Source organism: Pipistrellus hanaki (genome assembly GCF_964339955.1).
Source record: "Pipistrellus hanaki genome assembly, chromosome: 19".
Lineage (NCBI taxonomy): Eukaryota > Metazoa > Chordata > Mammalia > Chiroptera > Vespertilionidae > Pipistrellus > Pipistrellus hanaki.
In genome coordinates, this window is record NC_140521.1 from 7,692,484 (window position 1) to 7,716,641 (window position 24,158).

General features: G+C 43.2%; 2 protein-coding genes across 16 annotated transcripts in view; one reads left to right on the forward strand and one right to left on the reverse strand.

Moving 5' to 3' along the window:
- Positions 1 to 778: 778 nt before the first annotated feature.
- Positions 779 to 17,436, forward strand: RNF34 (ring finger protein 34). Of its 6 annotated transcripts, none has more exons than XM_084868051.1 (8): positions 784 to 933; positions 1,492 to 1,593; positions 3,136 to 3,205; positions 11,578 to 11,799; positions 12,920 to 13,327; positions 14,585 to 14,686; positions 15,322 to 15,523; positions 16,473 to 17,436. In XM_084868051.1, exons 3-8 carry the CDS (start codon positions 3,197 to 3,199, stop codon positions 16,664 to 16,666), a joined length of 1,137 nt encoding a protein of 378 aa, XP_084724177.1. In that variant the 5' UTR covers positions 784 to 933; positions 1,492 to 1,593; positions 3,136 to 3,196; the 3' UTR covers positions 16,667 to 17,436. The 6 variants fall into 6 exon arrangements, with proteins under 6 accessions (XP_084724180.1, XP_084724177.1, XP_084724181.1 ...); XM_084868055.1 differs by having other exon boundaries at positions 14,585 to 14,678; positions 15,320 to 15,523; XM_084868053.1 differs by having other exon boundaries at positions 1,492 to 1,555.
- A 3,092-nt stretch (positions 17,437 to 20,528) lies between these two features.
- The window catches only part of KDM2B (lysine demethylase 2B), a 92,082-nt gene continuing 88,452 nt past the window's right edge, over positions 20,529 to 24,158 (reverse strand). For all 10 annotated transcript variants that reach the window (XM_084867987.1, XM_084867990.1, XM_084867994.1 and 7 more), the window contains 4 exons: positions 23,626 to 23,789; positions 23,372 to 23,533; positions 22,306 to 22,524; positions 20,529 to 21,257 (listed from right to left, as the gene is read on the reverse strand). In XM_084867987.1, coding sequence (XP_084724113.1) covers positions 21,076 to 21,257; positions 22,306 to 22,524; positions 23,372 to 23,533; positions 23,626 to 23,789 — 727 coding nt within the window. In that variant the 3' untranslated portion in view covers positions 20,529 to 21,075. The remainder of the gene's footprint in view (positions 21,258 to 22,305; positions 22,525 to 23,371; positions 23,534 to 23,625; positions 23,790 to 24,158) is intronic.

The following is a 24,158-nucleotide window of genomic DNA, read 5'->3' on the forward strand; positions in this document are numbered from 1 at the left end:
CTAGTACAAAGGAATACAACAGTCTTACTAGTAGGTCCGTAAGACAAGTGACTCGGCATCTTCATGTCTCCTATTTAAAATATTGGTTGAGTTGGAGGGAAGAGGGACGAGTGTAGTGAAACCAAACTGAGTGTCATCCAGTCAAGCTGAATAATTTACTCACTTGTTTAAAACAAAAAACAAAAACACACAAAAAACTCAACTCCAAGGGCTCACCTGAATTCTCTCAATGTGCTAGAATTTGGTCGTTTTGAACATCGCCCTAAAAAGAGCAGCTGGGATTTGAGAACCGCTCATTGAAGTGTTTCCAACAAAGCCGTTTTAAAACCGCGTCTTTGCGTGCGCAGCTGCCGCCGCTCCCCGGACCCTCTGCTGAGGAGACCCGAGGTCATTACCTCAGGGTGAGGGGCTCCAAAGTCTCGAGAGGAAATCTGAGGCCCCAGCTCTGACGGTTAGAACAAAGGCCTGCAAACCGACCGGCGTTTTCAAATGTATCCCGCCTCTTCCCGCCCTGGGGAACTTGACCCATAGCCAAATCCCAGCCGCACCGGTTCCTCAGGGGATGGAAAACCGCCGAGAGAAAGCCTCCGGCCACGCCCAGATCCGCCCTCCGCCGCTCAAGCCCGGATGGAGCTCTCTTTCGCCCACCCAGCTGCCGCCAGAGGCCCCGCCCCCTTCAAGCTACTTGATTGGCTCTGGTGACCGGCCCCCGGAGTATCGGCTTTGGATTGGTCAACTTGGCCGCCGCTCGGCGCTCTTCCCGGGGGGCGCACGGCGGCCGTAACCACGCCTCTTACGTCCGGACGCTCGGCCGCCTCCGGAGGCGCCGTAATCGCGGTCCAGAAGGGAAAGGAGCACGTCTCTTTGAGGAGCTGTGATGGTGCTGAGTTTGCGGCGGGAGCCGACCGAGACGCGGCGGTCGCAGCCATGAAGGTGAGGGACCGGTGGAGCCGGGCAGTCCTTCCCCGTCTCTCCTATCCGGCCAGAGCGTCCGAATTGCTTTCTTTTCTCCTCGGCGGCACCTCTCCAGAGACCTCCGCTGAGGGGCGAACCTGGCCGCCCGGCATCTGGGTCCCGTGACCGATCCACGACAGATAATCCTGGGTTCCCCAATCTCCCCAACTCCCTCAGCGCCTCCGGTCAGGAAGCCCGCGGAGCGGGGAGGGGCCGGGCGCCCCCTGCGCTCACGCCTCAGGGCTTCGTTCTGCGCCGGGCCCGCTCCGTGCCCTCGGGGGCCTGAGACAGACAGACCCACTCGTGTTCGCCGCCTCAGCCCTCGCGGCTGTGCCCACAGCGTGCCCTTGCCCGCCCCGAGTCCTTGAACTAACCCAACTGTCGGGAACACCACGGGACTGTCGCAGGACCAAAACTGCAGGATGAAGAGGAAAGGAGTGATGCGGGGAGCCGTGAGGCTGGGACCAGGCTCATAGGTTAGAAATGTCTCGGGCCCGGGATCCCACCCCGAAGGATTTTTTCCCCCCTCCCCCGTAGGTTTAACATTGGGGGCCGAGACCTAAAAGCGCTAGCAAACTGGATGTGTCTGCATCGCCAGTAGGTACGCAGCAAGTAATTTGACAGCTTGAGTTCTTCAAGGTGGGTGTGAGAGCGTGGGAGCATCCCTGAGTGAGAAGTTGAAGGGAAAGGGGGCAGGTTCTGGCCTACTTTTTGGGGAGCTGAGAATTGTCAAGAGCTCCCTCCGTGTACGATAGTCAATTCAGGTATTGATTCATTTGCCCGAACTCGAACCAAGTGGGATGAGTCATAAGGTGGTGATGATACCCCTTTGAGACATAAGCGGATTTCATTCATCTCCATGAAGAGAGGTGCTTTGATGCGGTAAGAAAGCTAACAGAATGAGCGGCTGGTTTAGAACCGGACCTACACAAAGTCTCATAGATTTACTGTGGAAGACTGATAAGGGAGTGTCCAGTAGCCGGAGAAATTCAACATATTTTATCAAACATTTCCTATGTGTCAGGAGGGAGATATTGTTAGTAGAAGTTGAATTAAACACAATCCCACCCTTTAGAAGTTTGCCAATCCAAAAGGGAAGAGACATTTGCAAGTATCTACATTATGAGAATGAAAAAGAAAGTGAAACCCTCAAGAGCAAGAAAGGGGATTTCTGGCTTCAGAAATAGGTAACTTTTGAACTGTGTGTTAAAAGTATGAGGCCATTTTAGGAGCTTATTATATTTTTAAGTTCCAGCTTTAGTTATAACATATTTCAACTTAGAATACTTATTAAAATGTCTAAAACTAGCTTGCTTTTATGAAAACCATCATCTTCCAAAAACGGGGATCTATGGATAGAATGCCTCAAAGAACATCAGTATCTTTAAATTTGTGGTCCATCAAGGAACTAGATGTAGAAGGAATTAGGGACAGTCCAGTGTTGAATTTTTAAATCAAGTACTTTAAAAACAGAAATGATTTTTTAAAATTTAGGTGGAAGATACAGCTTTCTGAGTTGAAATTTTAGAAACAAAGTTTGGTGGCGGTTGAAGATGAAAAAATATATTTCATGAAGTGGATCTAAATGGACTTCAATTTGAACAAGATGACATTATGAAGATCCGGCATTTCATTTGTTTTTGTGAAAACGATTCACAAAATTAAGGATTTGAGCTATTTATTTAATTTTGTTTTATATTGAAATTGTTTAATTGTAGGGATTTCTGGGCAGGGTCAGAGATTCCTGATGTCATGGAAATCTAACATTTGAACATTCATTTAAGCAAGTACTTCCAGTGGAATTAAAATTATTTTGAAAGCAAAGCAATCAGATAAAGTATATCTTCACTCAAACCCAGGAGCAACTGGTTTTAGTGTATGTGTGGAATGTGTATTTACTTTCTTCCTTTAATTTGTTTGTTTTGAAATAGGTTTTACCTCTCAAGACTCAAGTAACTATTTAACCTTAGAGTAGCATGTAATTAACTCATAAGGGATTTAAAACAAAATCTGTGTCCTATGTTAATTTGATTTAATCCTCCTTCATGATTTTCTAGATTTATATAGACCTCAGCTTTCCTTAATTATATTAATCACGTTAATTCTTCCATGCTCAAAATGAGATATCAAGGAGAAAGTAATATATTGACTATAATTTTCTTTCCTTTTTTTCTTTGAAAGGTGGGGGAGTGGTGCTAAGGATCAAGTACACTGTTTTAGAAAAAGAAAACAAAACCCAAACATGAGGAAGGTATGATCTCCAGCACACATTATTGTAAAACTCTATCAATGTGACCAAATGTCTTACCTAAAAATATTAAAATTTTAAGATTAACATGTGTTTTTGCAGCCTCTTAATGTCCAAATGGTATGAAGAAATAATTTAGGATGTAGGTAAATTTTCCTCCTTGGTTGTATATGGTCTGATATTTGGTCAAAAATGTAGTAGAGTTCCTTGTATATTGTTTTTCAGGTGAAGCAGCAGTTTCAAAAAATCCTTTCACATTTTAAGGAGCATATTTTTCTCAAGTGGTTCTAAATAGGATCAGTATTTTTGCTTATTATCTCAACTGTTTCTTCTGCTTTGCTCTAGTTCTACTGGAAAGTTTAACCCAGCTGAAATTGAAACTGCAAAACATTGTTTTATATTTACTGGTTTCAAGATTTGAAATATCTTTGCATATAGTTTAAACACAGGGAATTGAATTTTTAGCAAATTGAAGGTTATTTGGAGTTTAAAACAAAATCTACAGTGGTTGAATTCTCTGAGGAAACTTTCACTGGTGGAAAAACTGAATCCCTGCCTGGTCTTTATTACTTACAACATCCAAGAAAAGGTTCTTAATTCGAAACTTGTAGAGTTATTCTTAAAATATCTGTAAAGTATTACCATATTTAATTTAGAGTTGTGGCAAGCAGCTCTTAGGAGGTGGCATGATTACTGCTGCTTACCTAGTTTAATCAAAAGCAAATGATTTAGACTATATAATTTTTGCAAAATGGAATTAGGTGTTAGAACGGTGGAATCAGACTAGACCTTGGTTCAGCAACCTCAGTACTTGAGTTTGGGTTAAGGAAGTTTATTTACAAAGTCACAAGTATTATAGAAGTGACCTGTAGAAGAAATGGGCTCAAGAAACAAGTTAAAGGGGCAAAAGAAGGGTATTGGAAAGGAAAGTGTGCCCAGGAAAAGGAGTGTGGAGAAAGGGGGATGTGTTCTATAGAAAAAGGGAAGGAAGTCTCTCTCTAGAGGCATGGATCTTAGAGGAGGTCCCAATAGAATATTCATCAACTTTCCAGGTTTATCCTTTCAGAGTCATGGTCTTCAATGCAGCTGGTCCTGATGTTAGCCCTGGCATCGCTTTTCAGGTTTTGCAGCTTTTCTGAGCCTGGAGCTAAAACAACTGAGGCCTGGTTGTTATCCCTACGGGTTAGGGTTAATTCGGGTTAGTGTGTAAGGGAGTGGTTGTGCAAGGGCCTGTATTAGAGGCCACTCTTTGTCTCCTTGTTCCTCTTCCAGAAGGGTCTACTGCGTGACTATGGACAAGCCAAGGGAGGGAAGGTCAGGGGACGATGCAGGCCGCATGACCAATGATATGAAAGGTCAAGGGTCCAAACCTAGTGATTAAGAAAGGTTACCCTGGGGCAGTGAGGTCCTTGTTTTTCCAGTTTTGCACATAGTTAGGCCCCAGGGCTTATCTCCACCCCCCCCAACTTATATTTGGCTTTGGCTCATCTTTGCTCTGATCATATCTATCTAACTGCCTACCACATAATTATTTAGTTTTCTGCTGTTTTCAAACCCATTGACTCTCTGAATTTGGCTATCATTTTATCTTCATGGAAACCGCCATAGCTTTCCTTTTTTATTTTTTGAATTTTTGTGAGTTTATTTGAGCCAAAGTGTGGACTTAGCAGAACCTCAATGAACTGAGATAATGCTCAGGTTACATCTGTATTTATACATTGTAATCAAAGGAAAGGGACCTAGGTGGCTTACATGAAATCCATAGGTGATAGAGTAGAGAGGCGGGAGAAGGCAAAGAGGGGAAATCCCTGGGATTGGATAAAAAGTAAAATGATGGACACATACTTAGGTGGGTGTAGGAAACCTTTTTTATTTTTATTTTTATTTTTTTTAAGAGAGTGGGAGAAAACATCAACTTGTTGCTCCGCCTAATCATGCATTCATTGGTTGATTTTTGTATGTGCTCTGACCAGGGAAAGAACCCACAACCCTAGCATATTGGGACCACACTCTAACCATTCTTCTGTAATTCATTGTAAAATTGATCCCTGAAATCAGGGCAACCTGTCTTACTCTTTATTTTAGTTTGCCTGGTTACTATTACATTTGGTGGAATCATTAAAAGGCATCATATACTAATGTAGTCTAGGTTTCAAATTTTGTAATAAACTTTTTGTTAATTCTTTAAATTTTGGCAGTATTTCCCCACCATAGGGATTCTAAAAGCCTATTAGGTTATACACACAATCGAAGACAGCTGAACGTTGCGGCCATTTGAAAACTGACACTTGTCAGAAAGGATAGGCTGCTGCTCTTGCTTTGTTGACTGAAATGATGATTCAGAATGAGCTTATATTGTGTGAATCTGACTGAGAAATAGAGTGCTTATAAAATCGGTAGTCTGTTATTGTTGTGGGAAAAAGTATCACAGTCCTGGAATCTTGTCAATTCCCCTCTCATGCACCACTTCCCTCCTTTATACTCCTACTGAGGGGAGGAAATTTCTAATTCATTCTTAAGGAACAATATAGGAGGAACACTTCCAGCCTTTCTACTACCAGAGGGAAAAAAGCAGTTTTTAGGTTGGTGAGTTTTAGCAAATGAACTAACTACACATGCTTTAGCTCAGTCCTTTCTGGGACTTGTCTGATCTGTCTTCCTATGAGGGGATGGGAGTATGGTCAACTAGATGGTAAGCTGCTATTAGTCAGCTGGGGTGTTCTATTATCAAGACCAATTGGCTGCAGAGCTAAAGTCATGTTCTCCAATTGGTATTCTATAATAATAAAAGCATAATATGCTAATTAGACTGGACAGCTAAATGACCTTCCAAATATCCTTCTGGAACAACCTTCCAGACAAAGCTGAGACTGTGAGGGCTGAGGCAAGCCACCACAGCTGCGAGGACCAAGTCCCTTGCACAAATTCGTGTGTCGGACTTCTAGTTAGTAAGTAAGCAAACATTTAAATTTGTCTTATTTTTTAACTAGAGGCCCGGTGCACAAAATTTGTGCACTCAGGGGCCCCTCAGCCTGGCCTGCACCCTCTCGAAGTCCAGGAGCCCTCAGGGAGTGTCCCTAGCGCTGCTGCAGAGGAGGGAGAGGCTCCCACCACTGCCACTGTGCTTGTCAGCCATGAGCCTGGCTTCTGATTGAGCAGTGCTCCACCTGTGGAAGTGCACTGATCACCAGTGGGCAGCTTCTGCATTGAGTGTCTACTTCCTGATGGTCAGTGCTGCATATCATATCGACCAGTTCCGCCATCAGGCCAAAACCTGCTCTCAGACATACTCCAGGGGTCCTGGATTGTGAGAGGGCGCAGGCCAGGCTGAGGGACCCATGGTTGCATGATCCGGGCAGGGGAGAGACGTGGGAGGTTGGCCAGTCAGGGAGGGACTGGGGGAGGGCTCCAGGGCATGTCTGGCCCATCTCGCTCAGTTCCAATCTGCTGGATCCCAGCAGCAAGCTAACCTACTGGTGGGAGTGTCTGCCTCCTGGTGGTCAGTGCATGTCATAGCTAGTGGTTGAGCAGCCTTAGCATTTCATTAGCATATTACACTTTGATCTGTTGAATGGCCAACTGGAAACTTAGCATATTAGGTTTTTATTATATAGGATTAGTTCCAAATTAGGAGTGAAAAAAAGCGTGTGTTATTGGCCCTCAAAAATCTTGGAGCAGCCCTAACTGGTTTGGCTCAGTGGATAGTGCGTCGGCCTGTGGACTGGAGAGTCCTAGGTTCGATTCAGGTCAAGGGCACATGCCTGGGTTGCGGGCAAGGTCCCTGGTGGGTGTGCAGGAGGCAGCAGATCAGTGACTCATCATTGATATTTCTCTCTCCCTCTCCCTTCCTCCCTGAAAGCAATAAAAATATATTTAAAAATAAATCTTGGAACAATGGCTTTGGGGGAAAAACACACACCAAAACTGGCATTGAATGTCAGAATAACATGAGATCTAGGTATCTTACTAGGCCCGTGTTAGATTTTTTAATATGATACCTGGTTCTTAATTGATATAAGCAAGGCCATGGTCCCTAGGATAATCTATTCAGGAACAACTTTGGCTGAAAGGGTTGTGTAGAAAAGAGATTATCAAAGAAAGCCATTTGTTTCCAGTAGCTGTTGATGACTAGAAAGTAAACTGCAAACATAGCTAAATTCCTTGAGCTAGAAGTTTTGTGCCAACCATAGGAATATGTACCTGGTTTTTCTCTATCTTGTTTCAAACTACATTCTTGATCAAGGGAGGAAATGTTGCCAGCTTTACAGATTATTGTTCTTCCTAACCTCTTGGATTCATGTAGTTTAGTCTATAGAGTCTTGCTCTCAACCCTGGTCCCAAATAGGTTTTAGAATTTCTAGTACATAAGCCCAGATCATAGCTTTAGTTTTCAGAGATCCAGACTTTGGCTTCATTCATGGAAGGGTAATAGTTATTGTTTGTTTTGTTTTTAAGCAAATAAAAGGTGGATGGTGACCCTTACTTCAGCAGTACACCTCTTTGGAATTGAGGCAGAGCAACAACTCGGTGAATTTACTAAAAATTCAAAAGCCAAAGGTCTGTGCCTTGTGTACTGTCTGGAAATTGGGTTTGTTCAGAAAATCTCTAAGGAAATTTAGTCGTTTGGGAAAAGCTTCATGCTTGTTACTAAAAGATAAGCAGAGAGTGAATTTAAAAATATAAGGGAAGGAAGATTTTAGATAGGGAAGATAGGATAGAACTTGGGTCTCTGAAGCTTTTAAAGGAAGGGTGCAAAAGTGGAAGCTTTTTGGCTATTTCTCTACCAGATATGGTAACTGGGGAAAGGTACTTTGAATAAAACTAGTGACTGAGCTGCCCCAACTGGGTGGCTCTTGTTTATGGGTTTTATTCCTGGTCAGGGCACATATCTAGGTTGCACGTTTGATCCCTAGTTGGAGTACATACAGGAGGCAATTGATCAATGTTTCTTTCCCTCTCTAAAAAGTCCATAAATAGATAGGATTAAAAACAAACTAGTGACTGAGGCTTTCACTGTTTTAAATTTCAGACCTTTCAGGAAGGCTGGAGTGTTGCAAACACTACTGTCAGAGGCTAACAGTATATGTAGGCAGATTTACCCTCAGGATGTGCTAAGAGTATTATTGGAAGATTATTTTCTTATTGGGAGATTTTGTCCAAATTTGAGTTCACTGATCTAATGAGGCCAATACCTAGATTTTTCAGTGTTTCCTCTTTCCCTGTGCTCTGATTTTTGGTTGAGTTGTACCAAATAATAGGGTGTAGCAACATATTTTTGCCTGTCTGTTTTTAAATTTTTATTTTATGATGACGTAGCCAAAAGAAGACAGAAGTGATTTTTTTCATTATTTTCCCTTCTGGTGAATGCAGAGGAAATCCTATCCCCTTTATAGAAATATGAGGAATTATCACCCTCCAATATTGATGTCTACACAGAGATTCCACCTGTTTTCCCAAAGTAAACTCTTCTCTTCACCAGAACTGTGAACATTTTCAGCCTAGAATTTTAAATGATCATGGTTTGGAAATTTGTATTCTGTAATTTATTATACAACTGATTTCTGAAAGAACACAATGTGTGGCAGTGCTGATTTTAAAAGGGAGTATGATTTGGATTTGAGATTTTTAACCTGTTGGTCAGTCATTTTTTACTTTATTATTTTTTCTCATTAAAACAATTTGAACTTTCTGGGTAGCATGAAATTTTTAAATAATGTTACATTGCTGTTCAAGAGGTAATATAAAGAAACCTTTTACACAGTTATTTATCAGAGTCATGATGGCAGAACTATAGATGCAGTGGAAAAAAGTTCTATCCATAAGGAACATTTACTGGAGTTGGGAAGACATCCTCCAGAAATCAGGGATAAAAGCTAATATAGCTGTTTAAATTTTTTAATTTTTTAGTAATTAGGTTAACAGGAAGCTGAAGCTTTAAAAAATAAAATAAACTTTACTTCTTTAAACTTCTAGAATGAAGAAAAGTTTATTCTGGTGGTATAGTCTACAGTTGAGTTATGTATAACTCCCCCAAAATGTTATGTCCAAATTAAAAATTTTAAAACAACATTTTACTTGTTTTAAGAGCTTACTATTTAAAAAAGAGAGAGAGAGAGAGAGAGCGCGCACATGCGCGCTTACCTTTTAAAGCACTGTAGATGGAATCCTCTGGTAAAAGAATACTCACTTTAGCGCTGGCTGGTGTGGCTGTGTTGGTTGGAGAGTTGTCCTGTATACCAGAGGGTGGTGGGTTCAATTCCCAATCAGGGCACTTAACTAGGGTTCTGTCCCTGGTTAGGGTGAGTGCCGGAGGTGGCCCGATTGATGTTTCTCTCTCACATGGATTTTTCTCTTTCTCTCCCTCTCTCTAAAATCAATTTTAAAAAATACTTTAATAAATGAACTGTTAGTAAATCTGGATTATCATCCTCTTATGTTTAAGCAAACCATGACGCTAAAGTATATATTTAAAGGTATGAACTATTAACTATAATTTAACCGGACTTTTAAAGGCATCACTGTTTCTTGAGAATTACAGGGTGTGAAGCTATAAAATACTTAAGTCAGTGACCCTGATACTTAAGATTGTTTGAATCTTGTATTGTGGTTTCTTACTACTTTACCTTCTCCTTTCCCTATATTTAATATAACATACTAGAGGCCCTTTGCATGAAATTTGTGTACGGGTATGCCTTTGCAGCCCCTCTGTCCGGCATGTCATCTGGAAGGTTGTCTGGATGGTTGTTTTTGCTGTTTGGTCGGTCAGTTGATTTGCGTATTATGCTTTTATTATTATAGATTACTTCTGGGTAGTAGCAAGAATAGTATGATCCCTCTATAGCATCTCAAATAGTCTTTTAAAATTGTTTTTGTTTTTTTTAAGTTTTTAAAGAACTTGTTAGACAAACAGTAAATGTTTGAACAAGTTAGATAAATAAATGAACTATGCCAGGTCATGTGCTGGTATTTAACACATAAGATCTCACTTAAGTGGACTTCTGTTACCTATCACTTATCCAGAGTCTACGATATGCTTTAGAATTAGGTCAAGGGACAAACATTGGTTCCAAACATCATAGCTTTTCTACTTTAAGCATGGGAAAATACCTTGAGCTCTCACTGAAGAAGAAGAAAGAAAAGAAAAAATACACACACACACACACACACACACACACACACGATATGTATATTTCTAACAAGCTTGGTTATTGGGTTTCTGAGTCTGCAGTAAAAAAGGAGACAGATTACTAGGTAGGTATAGTGATAGCAGTTTGTGGTTCACAGAAAAGGAAGAGGTGAAAGAAAAAAGACATAAAAGGCAGTACATTACTTTCAGGCCATTTAGTGGGGTGGCAGATAGCCCATACATTTAGTGTTCAGTATTTTCAGTTTGAAAGATAGAATACCCCTCACTGGTTTTGCTCAGTGGTTAGTGTTGGCCCTCGTACTAAAGGGTCTTTGGTTCGATTCCCAATCAGACATGTACCTGGATTGCAGGTTCAATCCCAGGCCCTGATAAGGGGTGCATGGGGTAGGCAACCAATGGATGTGTCTCTCTCACATGGATGTTTCTCCCCCTCCTTCTCCCCTTTCATTCTCACTAAAAACAATTGAAAAAATTATTCTCAGGTGAGGATTAACAACAACAAAAAGTAGAATAACTGCTTTTAAAAATATTTTCCTTAATGTCCAATTAATATATTATTTTTCAAGATTTTGGGAGGTAGAGAAAAACTCAAGAAAATAAATTATACAAAGATACATTAAAAACTTAAAAGAGCTTTATTCAGTTGGCATTTTTATGTTTTCCCAGTCATTTTTTTTTTTAATCAAAAAATTTATGCCATGGTTTATTATGCCCAGCTACAAATGAGAACGGAAGTTTAATGAAATTAAGTATTTGAATTTATATTCTTTCTGCTAAATGATGGCTGGGAAAATCTGCCTCAGCACAAAGAAAACAATGGGTAGTTTTTATGAGTATCCCCAATGGGAAATATTATTTGCAAATACCAGAAAGTTATCTTTCCAAATAGCTTAAAATTTTGACACTTTAAAGAATAATCTCAGCTATAGCTGGTTTTGCTCAATTGCAAACTGAAGGGTCCCGGTTCCATTCTGCTCAAGGGCACTTGCTCAGGTTTCGGGCTCAATCCCCAGTAGTGGGTGTGCATGAGGAAGCCGATTGGTGATTCTCTCTCACCATTGATGTTTCTTTCTTCCTCTTTGAAATCAATAAAAATTAAAAAATTTAAAGAATAATCTCAAAGTTATTTAGGGCAAATATACCTCTCCAGAATGGCATCCCATGAGGATCTCAGAGAGCCCAGGTTCCACTTAGCTTTAATCTGGTTCCTTCTTATATTCCTTTCCAGGCGGGTGCCACATCTATGTGGGCTTCATGCTGTGGACTGCTGAATGAAGTCATGGGAACCGGAGCTGTCAGGGGCCAGCAGGCAGGATTCACCAGAAGCACCGGTCCATTCAGATTTACGCCAAATTCTGATTTTTCCACTACTTACCCACCAGCGCCTACTGAAGGGCCTAATATAGTTTGTAAAGCCTGTGGACTTGCATTTTCAGTCTTCAGAAAGAAGGTGAGTTAGATAATATGTTATATACAAAAGACATCAAAATTATTGATTATATGTAATTTTGAATATTAATGAGTATTCATTTCTTTTTATAAAAATACCAAAAAGTTAGTTCTATTAATCATTTCCCATTTAGGAAAGTACTCAGTTGGAGGGACTAATTGACTGTTCAAGTTTTCTGACTAGACATTGTTACTTGTCATGTTGCTCAGGCATCCTTTCTCATGAACTTTGACCTGTTTATACACCTTGATTCTTCCTAATGATGCTTATGTTCTGAAGCAAGAGATTTAATTAGTCTACACTTTTGTTCAGAGATAATTTATTGCATATATACTCTGACCTCAGTTTCAAAAAATATATCCCTAACCATATTCTTAACTCAAGTGAAGAAATAAATGTATTAAGGTAACTACTGCTCCATATAAAACACTTGGGTTAAAATTGTTCTTTCTGAAAACCATCATACAATGGTTCTCACAATCTTTTATTTTCAATTCAGTCCTTTAAAATACTTAAGGAACAAGGTATTAGCTTGTGAGAACAATGCAGCAAGTGAAAATAATCACATCTTAGTGTCTACTTTAAGTTTTGCTAGTGGAATGGCTTTGACTGTGATTAAGGCTGTGTAGGGTAAAGATTACTGCATTAGTGCGGTCCTGTTTGCTTGGATTGATCTTGTGAGATCAGTTGCTTTTTTCTTTCCTTGTGTTATGCGCACCCTCCTCCCCTGCTTCCCTTTAAATGGAAATTGTTCCCATAAAAAAAGTTTGTGGTTGTGCTTTCTGCTCCATGTGGTTCCAGACAGCTCTGCTCTGCTAATTGCATGTTTGCCCCAAGGGGTGGAAAGGTTTTAATTCATTAACACAAGAGTGTATGTTGTTTTTTAAGGACTGTATTTGAACTTCTGTGAATCCAAACTGCCTTGGCAGTAACTGTCCTTTATTTTCACGGCTTTTGGAATATTAAAACACCTGTGGGAATAGTCTGGTGCCACAGAACACTTCATAAGAATTATAATTAAATGTTAAAAGGAGGCAAAAAAAAAAAAAAAAAAAAACTAGTACTTTTACAAGGGGTCATAACTGGCTATCATTAAATACTTTTCTATCTGTTTCCTCAGCACGTATGCTGTGACTGCAAGAAGGATTTTTGCTCCGTTTGCTCAGTTTTACAAGAAAATCTTCGTAGATGTTCCACCTGTCACTTATTACAAGAGACGGCCTTTCAGCGCCCTCAGTTAATGCGACTGAAAGTGAAGGATCTGCGGCAGTATCTCATTCTTAGAAACATACCCATTGATACCTGTCGAGAGAAAGAAGACTTGGTAGATTTAGTGCTGTGCCACCATGGGCTGGGCTCTGAGGACAATCTGGACACCAGCAGTCTGAACTCCTCAAGATCCCAGAATTCTAGTTTTTTTACACATTCATATTTTTCAAGCTACACAGCCCCCTCTGCTACTATGTCTTCATTTCAGGAAGAACTAATGGGTAGAGACCAGACCTTAGGATCTGGAGCCTTGGCACAGGTATGATTGTTAATTACCCTAAGGGCCCGGCTTGTCTACACTTGGTGGGGCCTTTAGAGGTTGATGCCTCCTAATGGGAGCAGAGGTTCTACACACTGCTGAACTTTGCACTTACAAGCCTCCTGATGTGAGTTTCCAAGCTTAGGTGCTGGGTGGCCCCAAAGTCAGCTATTTGAAGGCCCCTAAATAACTCATCAGTTTCTTGACCTTAGTTACCTCAGTTTCCCTATCTTATATAGTTAAATAATAACTGTGAAAAGTCGTATATAAACATTTGCAAGACTGTCAGTGACCATGGAAACAGTAGTGTAAGTTAACCTAACGCCCAGTTGCCTTGCTGCAGTTAAGTGTCCTACGTAATTTGGATCATGGGGAAAAAAAACATTGAATTAGTGAACAAAGGTGGTTATTTGTTAATTTCAAAGAAGTACCATTGCAGAATACTCTCCCAGTGAAGTTGAATGTTTGAAATAGAACTAACCTTGACTTTTGTAGAGCTATGGTTAAGAAAAAAAGATATGAAAGAAGGTATATAAATCAAATGGATTTCTGTTTTGCCTAAAGAGAAGAGTGCCTCTGACTGACTGTTGAGGAATTTCTAAAAACTAGAACTAGTATCAGCCATCAGTGAAGAAGTCTAGAAACCATTCTTTGGAATTAGTATCGAGATCTTTCTCCCGACACTTGCACTGACCTTAGAGCTTTAGTTTCCACCTATATTTTAGAGCACATGTGTCAAACACAAGGCCCGCGGGCCAAATCCAGCCCGCCAGGCCTTGCAATGTGGCCCGCACCGCGCTGTCATCACTGCACTCCGCTGTCAGTTTATGACATTGTCAGTATATGACTGTTCAGTAAACCTTTCGGCCCGCAATTTAGGCTCGATTTTAGATTTTGGCCCCTTCTCTGATTGAGTTCGACACCCCTATTTTAGAGGTTTAAACCAGCTATATGTAGGCAGATCCTTTGATAATGACTCAGTGCTTATGTCTTTGGCCTATGGTCCAATGATGGGACTGTCCTCAGGAGGTTCTAGTTAAGTTTTATAAATTCACACATATTTAGGATTTGGCTTTTGAGATAATTTTATGGAAGTGAAGATGTTGATGAAATCATGTAGGGCCCAACTCTTTGGAAGGGGCAGAAGCATTCATGATCCAAAGAAGTCATGGAATATGCCCATTGCTGGGGACATTCTTAGGGAAGGTCTGTAGAAAGGTCTGATTTCTGACATAACCAGATCCTTTATGCATATAGGTACAAAGTGAAATAGCATCAGCAAACACAGAAGATGACGACGACGACGACGATGATGATGATGATGACGACGACGAGGAAGAAGACAACTTGGAGGAACAGGTGAGAGCTCCTATGAAATTCAGTCTCCTGACATGCCAACCTGGTAGGCAGGAAAAGGCCCATGTACATTTTGCTGATTAGCAGAGGATATGTATTGAGGTTTGAATGTAGCACTTTATATAACTAGAGGCCCAGTGCACGAAATAGGCTTGGCTGGCTGGTGATCAGGGCTGGTTGGGGCTTTCCTTCATGCCACCCCCTGGTGTCAACACACATCATAGCGAGCTGTCAAACTCCCAAGGGGACAATTTGCATATTATTAGCCTTTTATGATATAGGATACTTTAAGGACAGATAAGAAATCTGGGAAGTACACTGATAAGACACAACTTGTTTACTACTGGCTATATAAGCACCAGACCTTCAGTCAATATCTCCTGCCTGATGAAGCGACTGCAGCTGCCTGTCTGTCTTCGTCTTCATCGTCCATCTATCACTGTGCATCGCCAAGTGGCCTTTGCTGGAGCCTAGGACCCACTAGGAATAGGTTAATAAACCTTGTGTAATTGCATACTAAAAAAAAAAAAAGAAATCTGGAAGTGATGACTGTAGGGTGAGGAGAGCATGTCATTTTCCTTGCTGTGGGAGGTCTGAATTGGTAGGAAAAGAGGTATTCAATTGCTGTATAATTTCAGGCGCCTGGCCTCTCCAAGAAGAGACTGAGAGCCTCTCTGTCTGACCTGTCAAGCCTTGAAGATGTGGAAGGGATGAGTGTGCGCCAGCTGAAGGAAATCCTGGCTCGGAATTTTGTCAACTATTCTGGCTGTTGTGAAAAATGGGAGCTGGTAGAGAAAGTAAACCGCTTATACAAAGAGAATGAAGAAAACCAAAAGTCATGTAGGTTTCTTTTTTCCTATTTCCCCTGTGGTATCCTTTCTTACACTTTAAGAGCTAGGCTGTTTCTGTTACAAGTCAAATTTATTTCTGTGACAATGTTTATTTCTCTTAAACCCAGGGATTACTAGCTTTTTCAACCTTGAATTGTCCCTCCAAACCATATTCATGATTCTCATTGATCCTTTCTGACTTGAAAAAATGGAAGCCTCAACATCTATGACTATAGGGCCAAATCTCAGGCTGTGAACTTAAAAAAATGTTTTTAATTGTCACCCAAGGATATACTTATTAATTTTAGAGGGGGAGAGAGAGGGAGAGAACAAGAACATGGATTGTCTTCCATATGTGACCTGACCAGGGATTGATCCCACAGCCCTCTGGTATACCATGGCGCTCCAACTGAGTGAGTCATCCAGTCATGGCAGGCGGGCTGTGAACTTTCAGAATTCATTTAGCGCCTTTCTTATTCAGATTCTGGGTTTTCTCAAAACCTAATCTGGGCCACAGAGCCACAAAGGGCCCACAACCCTTTTCAGTTACAGTTCAGCAGTACCAAGGTGGCCAGAAACATCGGTAGCTTTTGAGATGCTTCCAAGGCTGGAGTCGGGGGCTTTATCCAACTACAGGCTATTTGATGCACAGCTCTTCATAACTTCACCATGGAAATATCACTCTTTCCTGCTGAGATGAGGTCCCGGACACTGCAACTTTCCCAAGTTGGAAGTGGCTTGAAAATTCCAAGGGTATTCTAACTCCAAAGCCCATATTAAGGACAACCTACGTTTCCTCATTTTTATTTACAGAAACAATTCTCACAAAACCTGGAATTATATAGATTAAAATAAGCTGGGATTATTTCTTACTGCAGGATCATGCTGTGCCTATTGTGGTCACTCAGGTGGCTGTTCAGCCTGTTGGGTGGCAGTTCTAGCTCTCTGTTGCCTTTCAGATGGCGAGCGGCTGCAGCAGCAGCAGGAAGAGGAGGATGACAGCCTGTGCCGGATCTGCATGGACGCCGTCATCGACTGCGTCCTGCTCGAGTGTGGGCACATGGTCACCTGCACCAAGTGCGGCAAGCGCATGAGCGAGTGTCCCATCTGCCGCCAGTATGTGGTGCGCGCCGTGCACGTGTTCAAGTCCTGAAGTAGACGCTCTCCCCAACAGGACGTTCGCCCCCAGGCTTGAACCCGGACATTTCAGTGTATAGAAGGGACTGGAAACTTATTGTTAAAAGTTGAAGTTATTTTTAAAATTTATTTTCACGAACTGGGAACAAAGATTCATCCTAAGTTACGGCAACATTGGTCCATCCATGCCCTACGCCTGTCAGCCTGTGGACATGCTGTTTCCCAGGTCCAGCCTGGCTTCATCACACGTCTGTGATCAGTAACTGCTGAAGTCATACTGCTTATGGCATCAGCTTCTCTCCCTTTGAAGACATTTATCTTCTCTTACTTCTCCGTTCTCCTGTTTTTAACTTAAACTACTCAGATGTTTGAAACTTCTGTTTGGATGAGATCACTGTCCTCAACTGACTAACATGGTACATGCTGAGCAGTGGCACCTCTGAATGTTCACTTTATTAGTCACGGTTATTTTAAATGCTACTATTTGATGAATGTAAGTTTCCACATTGTTGCTATTTCTGAATTTAAATTTCATTGAGAACACTGACATCCTTCTATATAGTCAACTGCCAGGGCCTTAGAGACTAATCAACATGTCCATTTCTGTTCGGGTACAGCTTTTTATAGCAAGGGCTGCATCTAGCTTCTTCACTAGAGAAAAGTGTGTGTTAAATTCTTTACTAATGTGTAATTGGTTTACACTGTTTTTTGTATAGTGAAAGTGTATTTTCAGTGCTACTGCTAGCTAATTTGAACTTTAGGAATAAAATTAGATTTTCAAAAATGCTTTTCTTTACATTGTCCTTAGTTTCTAATTCACTTGGTACAGTGCGAATGGGTGTCCGCACCTGGTAAAAATCCTGACCTGAGGACATTTTCCCATTGATGTTAGAGTGGAATAGAGAGGGAAAGATAGAAACATTGATGTGAGAGAAACATCGATTGGTTGCCTCCTGCACAGGTCCTGACCAGGGCCCAGACCCGGGAGGAGCCTGCAACCGAGGTATGTGCCCTTGACCAGAACCCTTTGGTCTGCAGGCCAACGTTCTATCCACTGAGCCAAACCACTAGGGCGGTAGCTCCCTTCTCTGTAGGAGCCCAGGGTGGGTGCCGGTTGTGGTTCACACTGACCAGCATAAGCAGGTCATTGCCTTCCTACAGAAGCCATAAGACTCGGCACCTGCTGAAGCTTTCGGAGCACTTACCTTGCCTTACTTATTGTGAGACAGTGAACTCCAGAAATTCAGCCTTCCCCACAAATTGGGAAGTCTTCAAATCCAGGCCAGCCCTCAATAGCAAGCACATTTAGAAGCTGAGCAGTAGGTGCTGGTTTGTCTAAGGTTAAATTAGAAAAGTAAGATTTATTTGCACACAGTCTCAGCTTAAAATAACTTATTTAAAAAAGTTTCAAATGCTTATTTTTAGCAAAAGGATAAAAAACTTAATGGAGGATCTTTTTAAGTAGTGTTTTAAAGTCACCTTGGTTTAGTGAGAAGCCAACAAAATTTTACCCTAACAGGCTTGGCACTTGGAATAACTGGATTAATTCTCTCTGAAGTCTGCATTTTATAGCTGGCATACCATGCCTCTTGAAGTGAATTTTCTGAATACATAATAAATCAAATGAATAAAATTCTGAAAGTCCAAAACGGAATACAACAACATCTCCTTGTCCCTGTCCTCACGATGTAAAAGGATGGGTCTCTTGATGCTTTAGAGGAGTCACAGTGTCTTCCTTTGCAAACATAAGGTTTCCTAGAGGAAGAAGGAAAGAAGCCTCACTTTCCCAGGTGCTTAGCCGGGATCTAATAGGAAGCACCACCTCTGGTTTATGTTACTCTCATTACATCATCATATGTGATATGGGCTCAGAGCAGATGTTTGCATCTAACTCAGCCTGGCCCTCTCTAAAGCTCATTTTTAAATGACAGGTCTGTACAGAGGCTGGGTGCCGGGGTAAAACCTCAGCTGGATTTTTCAGTGTAGGGGAGGGAGCTCAGCTGTTAAAACCACCATGGCAACCTGCCTCAAGCCTGGTGAGACGCTGTGTCTTGGCTCTGTGGATTGTCCCTATGGTAGCTACGTATTCCCAGCTCTGGAACCTCCTCTCAGCAAGCCTGGGTGCTCTCAGAAACATTATAGGACAGTCAGGGGCCTCTACCACAGGGCTATTTACCTGAAAACCACCATGTTCCTTAAAACCATTCCCAAGGAAGAGGATGCCTCTACTGGACATCAGGGGAACTTACCTAGGGGTTCGGAGAACTCAGGCTGTCAAGAAAACCAAAACTTGACCTCTAGTAGGGGAGCTCTATGATGAACTGTCAGGCTTGCAAGGGTAAGCCGTGTTTTATAAATAAACCACAGAGTGGCTAAACTAATCTTCTGTTAAATGCATCTCCCAAATTAAATTCTGGGGTGCAACAGCTTCAGATGTCTCCAGTCTAAGTCAGGAAGAATATATGGATTCAAGTTAACAAGGCACAAAGCTAGATGGGATCTAAAATCATTTTGCCATGACAAACAGATAACGGGAGGAGGGGCAGGTAATATGAAAACTACCGTTAGCAGGAAAGGCTTATCCCACGAGACCCAAGCTTTATGTTGCTACTGATTATGGGGACAGGAAGTGGGGTTATCTTCTCCCTTTTCAGATTCACTAGAGCAGTTGTTTCTGTATTTGAGTACAAGGTTGCAAAGCTCTGTCGTTAGATCTAAAATTACTTCTCACTGGTTTCTGCATCTGCCACCTGGGGAAGTTACCTCATAACCAAGCATCTCCAGCTACCCTGGCCCAAGGCTACTAAAGGACAGGATGTGGCCTCGAGTTGCCTCCAATGGGAGGTTGAGAAAATGGGACTCCCCCCTCCCCCCCCACCTTTGGCAGTAAAAATACCAAGTGGACATTGGTGTAGCATAGTTCTTTCCCACTACCTTTATTAGCCATAGACAGCAAGATCTCTCTCTAAAGATGGGGAAAGTGGGCTGGTATGCCTGTGGTTGAGCATCGACCCATGTATGAAACAGGAGGTCTCGACCAACGGCACATGCCTGGGTTGTGGGCTCGATCCACAGTAAGGGGCGTGCACGAGACAATGGTTCTCTGTCATCATTAATGTTTCTATCTCTCTCTTCCCCTCTCCCAAGGGACTAATGCAATTTCTCAGATGAATAAGAAATTATAGCTTGTTTGGCTACAAAACAATATATACTAGTGTTGAGATTCGTGCCCCTAGACTTTATAATCAAATGTCTAGTCCACTCCTAGAACAGAAACCCTCAAAGTCCAAGAGTGGGTTTGGTTTTTTTTTTTTTGTACAATTGTTTATACAAATTCAACAAAGGTAAAACCGAGTCGGGAAGGTCTAGGAAAACACCACCAAACAACAATGGCACTTATGAATGCATATCTTTACAACTAGGGAACAGCCATGTTATAAACCTGAAACGAGAACTCTGCTCACACTTCAAAGGAAGAAAGAAGAGGAAAAGAAAGGCTACGCTGGGTCATTTACTTATTGACTCACCGTATAAATTAGATCTATGTAGAATCCAAGAGCTCATGCTTTTAGCAAACCCTCCTGAGTGCAAAGGTCCAAGTTCAATTTTAAAATTTTTGAGAAAAGGGTGAAATTCTATACAGGGGAACCTTGGCAAAGTGTCTTACTTCCACTATATTTTACATATATGCACAACATGCTTATGTAACTTCTTAATGCCCAAAGCAGGCTCTTCGCTTCCAGGTAAACATGCTTTAAACCGGAAGGCTCAGACTGCTCTGCCAGGTCTGGGCACATGTATAGATGGATTATTTGGGTTGATGAAGTCCAGGGAAAGTTGGCAATCATAAAAACAATAAAAACACTGATATGCATTCAAACCTTGCATAAATAACTTTTAAACATTTTGTACAAAAATAATTCCTCATAATGTAAGATGTAACAAAACCAAACAAAATATGTCAAGACGGCAGATGTGTTGTGTGGTCCACTTAATGTTGACACCAAAACCCCCAGAGTTGCAAGGAATGAGGTGTCCAGAACAAAACACCATCACAAAAAAAAAAAAAAAAAAAAAAAAAAAAAATTCCTAAGCTCATGCTTCAGTAAGAGAATTTCTCCCAAGTTCATCCTCCTCTCCAACAGGAATGTCTTCTCGGTAAAGGCCGCCTTAGAAATGGTCCAGAAAGCAGTGCAGTTACTCTTCATAATAACCCAAGTGTCCGGCTCACTCATCCCCAAAATGGGTGGTGGAACGGCACTGCCTTGGCAAGACTTGCAAAATGGAATCGTTCCGTGGTCTGTTATTCCAAGTTCCAAATTGAAAATAAAAGCCCTCGTTTCTGTCAAGTCTTTTACCCTCCCGTGGCCCTGTCCCTTCCCCTGCCCCCCACCCCCACCCCATATTTACACACTAGTCCTTGGACTAACTCAGTTTTTGCAGGAGTTTTTCTTCCACTTGCCCAAACTGGACACTCACAGACATTTCAGCTATGAACTGCTCACAGCCTTCCTTGGTAACTTGCTTGCAGTACCTCAGGTCAATATGACAGATATTCCCACAGCGCTTGAAGAAGGACAGGCATTGGTCAGTGACCTTATTGCAGTCTGCAGGGAAGAAGACAGGATGTGAGGTTAGGAGGTGGTGTAAGGAAGTAAAGTGACAGCACCACGTGAGTCACCGAAGAACTAACTGCCTTTCAAACAATCAGAGTAGCCCCTTTCAAACCATCCCGTCAGGTCAACACAAAATCCTGGCACAGACGCGCCCAGATTCTTGGATGCACGTTTCAGGTTGTGTAGCTATAACCCAATCTCATAAAGACAGTAGGAATTCATGGACTTGGAACCAGCACAATGGAATGCTGTCTGCATCACAGGCAGTGCCAGGCAGTTAGATGGCAAAAGTGACAGGGATTGGAGGTGTGGGGGGGAGTTTAACACCTGTTCCAAGGGTACCCCTTAACCTTTCAATTAATCTCTCAAATTCCTCCCCACCAAGTGGCTGACTCTCTTTTATAAGCTTACTGCAAAAAGAAGTGAAATTCTTTCAGAAAAATCATGCCTCTGTCCATCTCACTGTCCCTCATGTCCCAACTCCTTAAAAACAAACTCTCTCCCCATCAGCAAGCGGAGGGATGTGTGAGGTTTCACAGCGTGTGGGACAAGACGCCGAACCGAACCGTGAGGGCACTGGAGGTTTCTTCTCTCCAACCACAGACCCTGTGACAGCAGGGTCAGGAAGGGTGGGCGAAATTGAAGACAACAATGGCAGAAAGCAAGCTGCTTACTCCCAGGGAAAGCCTACTGGGCCAGGCCTTGCCTTATTGCCCACTGCTCCCCACCCATCCCCACAGCACTCATCCCGCCCCCTGCCAGGTGCTAGCCTGTGCCCACTGAGGGAAGCTTCCCTGGCCAGGAACCACTGTTCTATGCGCTCACGGCTACCAGCATTTCTGGTAGCAATTATTACAAATCCGGTAATCACTTCTGCAGCATGTTCCCCTCTAAACTGGGCTGTGTGTCTGTCTTCACCACTGCTATGTCCTAGCACCGAACACTGGGATCCTATAATCATAGCAGGCGCATAAATGTGAAACTCCCAGCTCGTCCCACGGGATGCTGGGCCAGTCCCTGCTGGGTGACTCCCACTGACCTGACAGGTTGATTTCTGTTAAGGAGTCCCGGGTGGTGGTGCCCACTGCGGTGAGCAGGTTGATGGACTGGTCAGTGACGTGGTTACAGTAACTAAGGTGGAGCTTGGAGAGCAGGGGCATGTGGCGGATGATGAGCCGCAGCGAGGCGTCGGTGATGTCCAGGCCTGCGAGGCGCAGCTCCACGATGTTTCGGAGTTTGCTCCGATTGTCCATCTGACCTGAGGGGCAGGGAGGAGAGAGGCAGCGTATCAGCCAGATAGGACACAAAGGCCTACCAGCCAGACACAGCACTTGTTTCAGTTGGTCATTGAATGCTTCCCCCCAAAAAACAGAATCAGTTCCAATATTTAAGAATCAGAAGATCGGCTGGCCAGTATGTTTCGGTGGTTAAGCATCGACCTATGTAGGAGGCAGCCAAACAATGACTCATCATTGATGTTTATATCACTATCTCCCTCTTCCTTCCTCTCTTAAATCAATAATACACACACACACACACATATATATATATACATAAAATTTTACACATTGAGATTCTTGAAAGTTCAGAAGATCTAAAAACCCAGAGCCCTCTCTCCACCCAGCAGTCCTGTGCCAGACGGAGCACACAGCATTAGATCTCTCGATCACCATGGTTTCCTCACTGCTGATGGGGAGCGATGAACCCTGAGACCTGACCTCGGAGAGCTCTATGGGAGCCCCGGTCCAACCACCCTGACCCTGCTGCTCCAGGGGGCCTGAGCGATGCAGGAAAAATGATCAGAGAAGCAGTGGGATTTGTGAGAGCCCCTGGGGTGGCTGTGGAGAAGAGCCTCTGCCTACTCTCGGAGCCCCTGGGAGCCCGAAGCAAACCGAGAACACAGCAGCCAAACTCCTCCCGGCATCCCCTGGGGACGGGCTGCGGCCAGAGAAGGCTGGAGGATTGCACACCAGATGGCACCTGCTCTCCATTAAGCATTTAAGGAGGCTTTGCATGCCGCTGTGGTGAAAATCGAACCCAACAGCGCAGCTTGGTCACACCACCACTACCACCACGTAGCCTTGCCCCCAGGCCTGGCCACTCACCTGGCCTGTTATCTGTGGGCGGAGACAGGAGATCCCGCATCTGGGCATCCTTTAGCCCTTCTACCCACTGGACATCCAGGGTCCGGAGCAACGGACAACTGGAGGTACAGAGGGCCGAGACTGCAATCCATGAGCAGCCTGACAGCACCAAGTCTCGGAGCCCTGGGGGAATAAGAGAAGGGGTCGCAGGTCAGGTGATGCACCCCCCCCCCTCCCTGCACCTGCACATTTGGGGTCCCTGGCCCTGTGCTCACCTGGCAAACGGTTGATGAGCCAGCTCAGCTGTTTCTTGGAGATATTGGTCCAGCTGAGGTCCAGGGAGACAGGCTGTCGCCGGATGATGCCGCTCAGCATCAGGGGCGTGATGGACTTGCAGTGGTTCAGGTCGATGCGGGTCCATAACCGCTTATCACAGCACCTGGGGGCCAGACCCAGCAGAGGGGGTGCCGTCAGAGTTGGGGTCTCACTTGTGGCAACTCCTCATCATCCAAGCTCAGAGGCAGGCTCCTAACTCCACCCTCTGCACCCTTCTGCTTAGGTCCCGTCTGCCTGCGCCTGGGCACCTCCGCCGGGACTGCCACAGGCCCTCCCCGGAAGGCGCTGGCACCTGTCCTCCATTGAGCACTTCCTCCCACACACACCATTCCTCAAAACAAGCCTGAGCAGAGGTGTCGTAGCCATTCACAAGGAAGGTAGGTAGATAACTAGGCCTGAAAGCTAGGAAATCTCAAAGCTGGGGTTAAGGTGAGTCACTGGCACTGCTGCTGTTAATAACCTGGGCTAACCC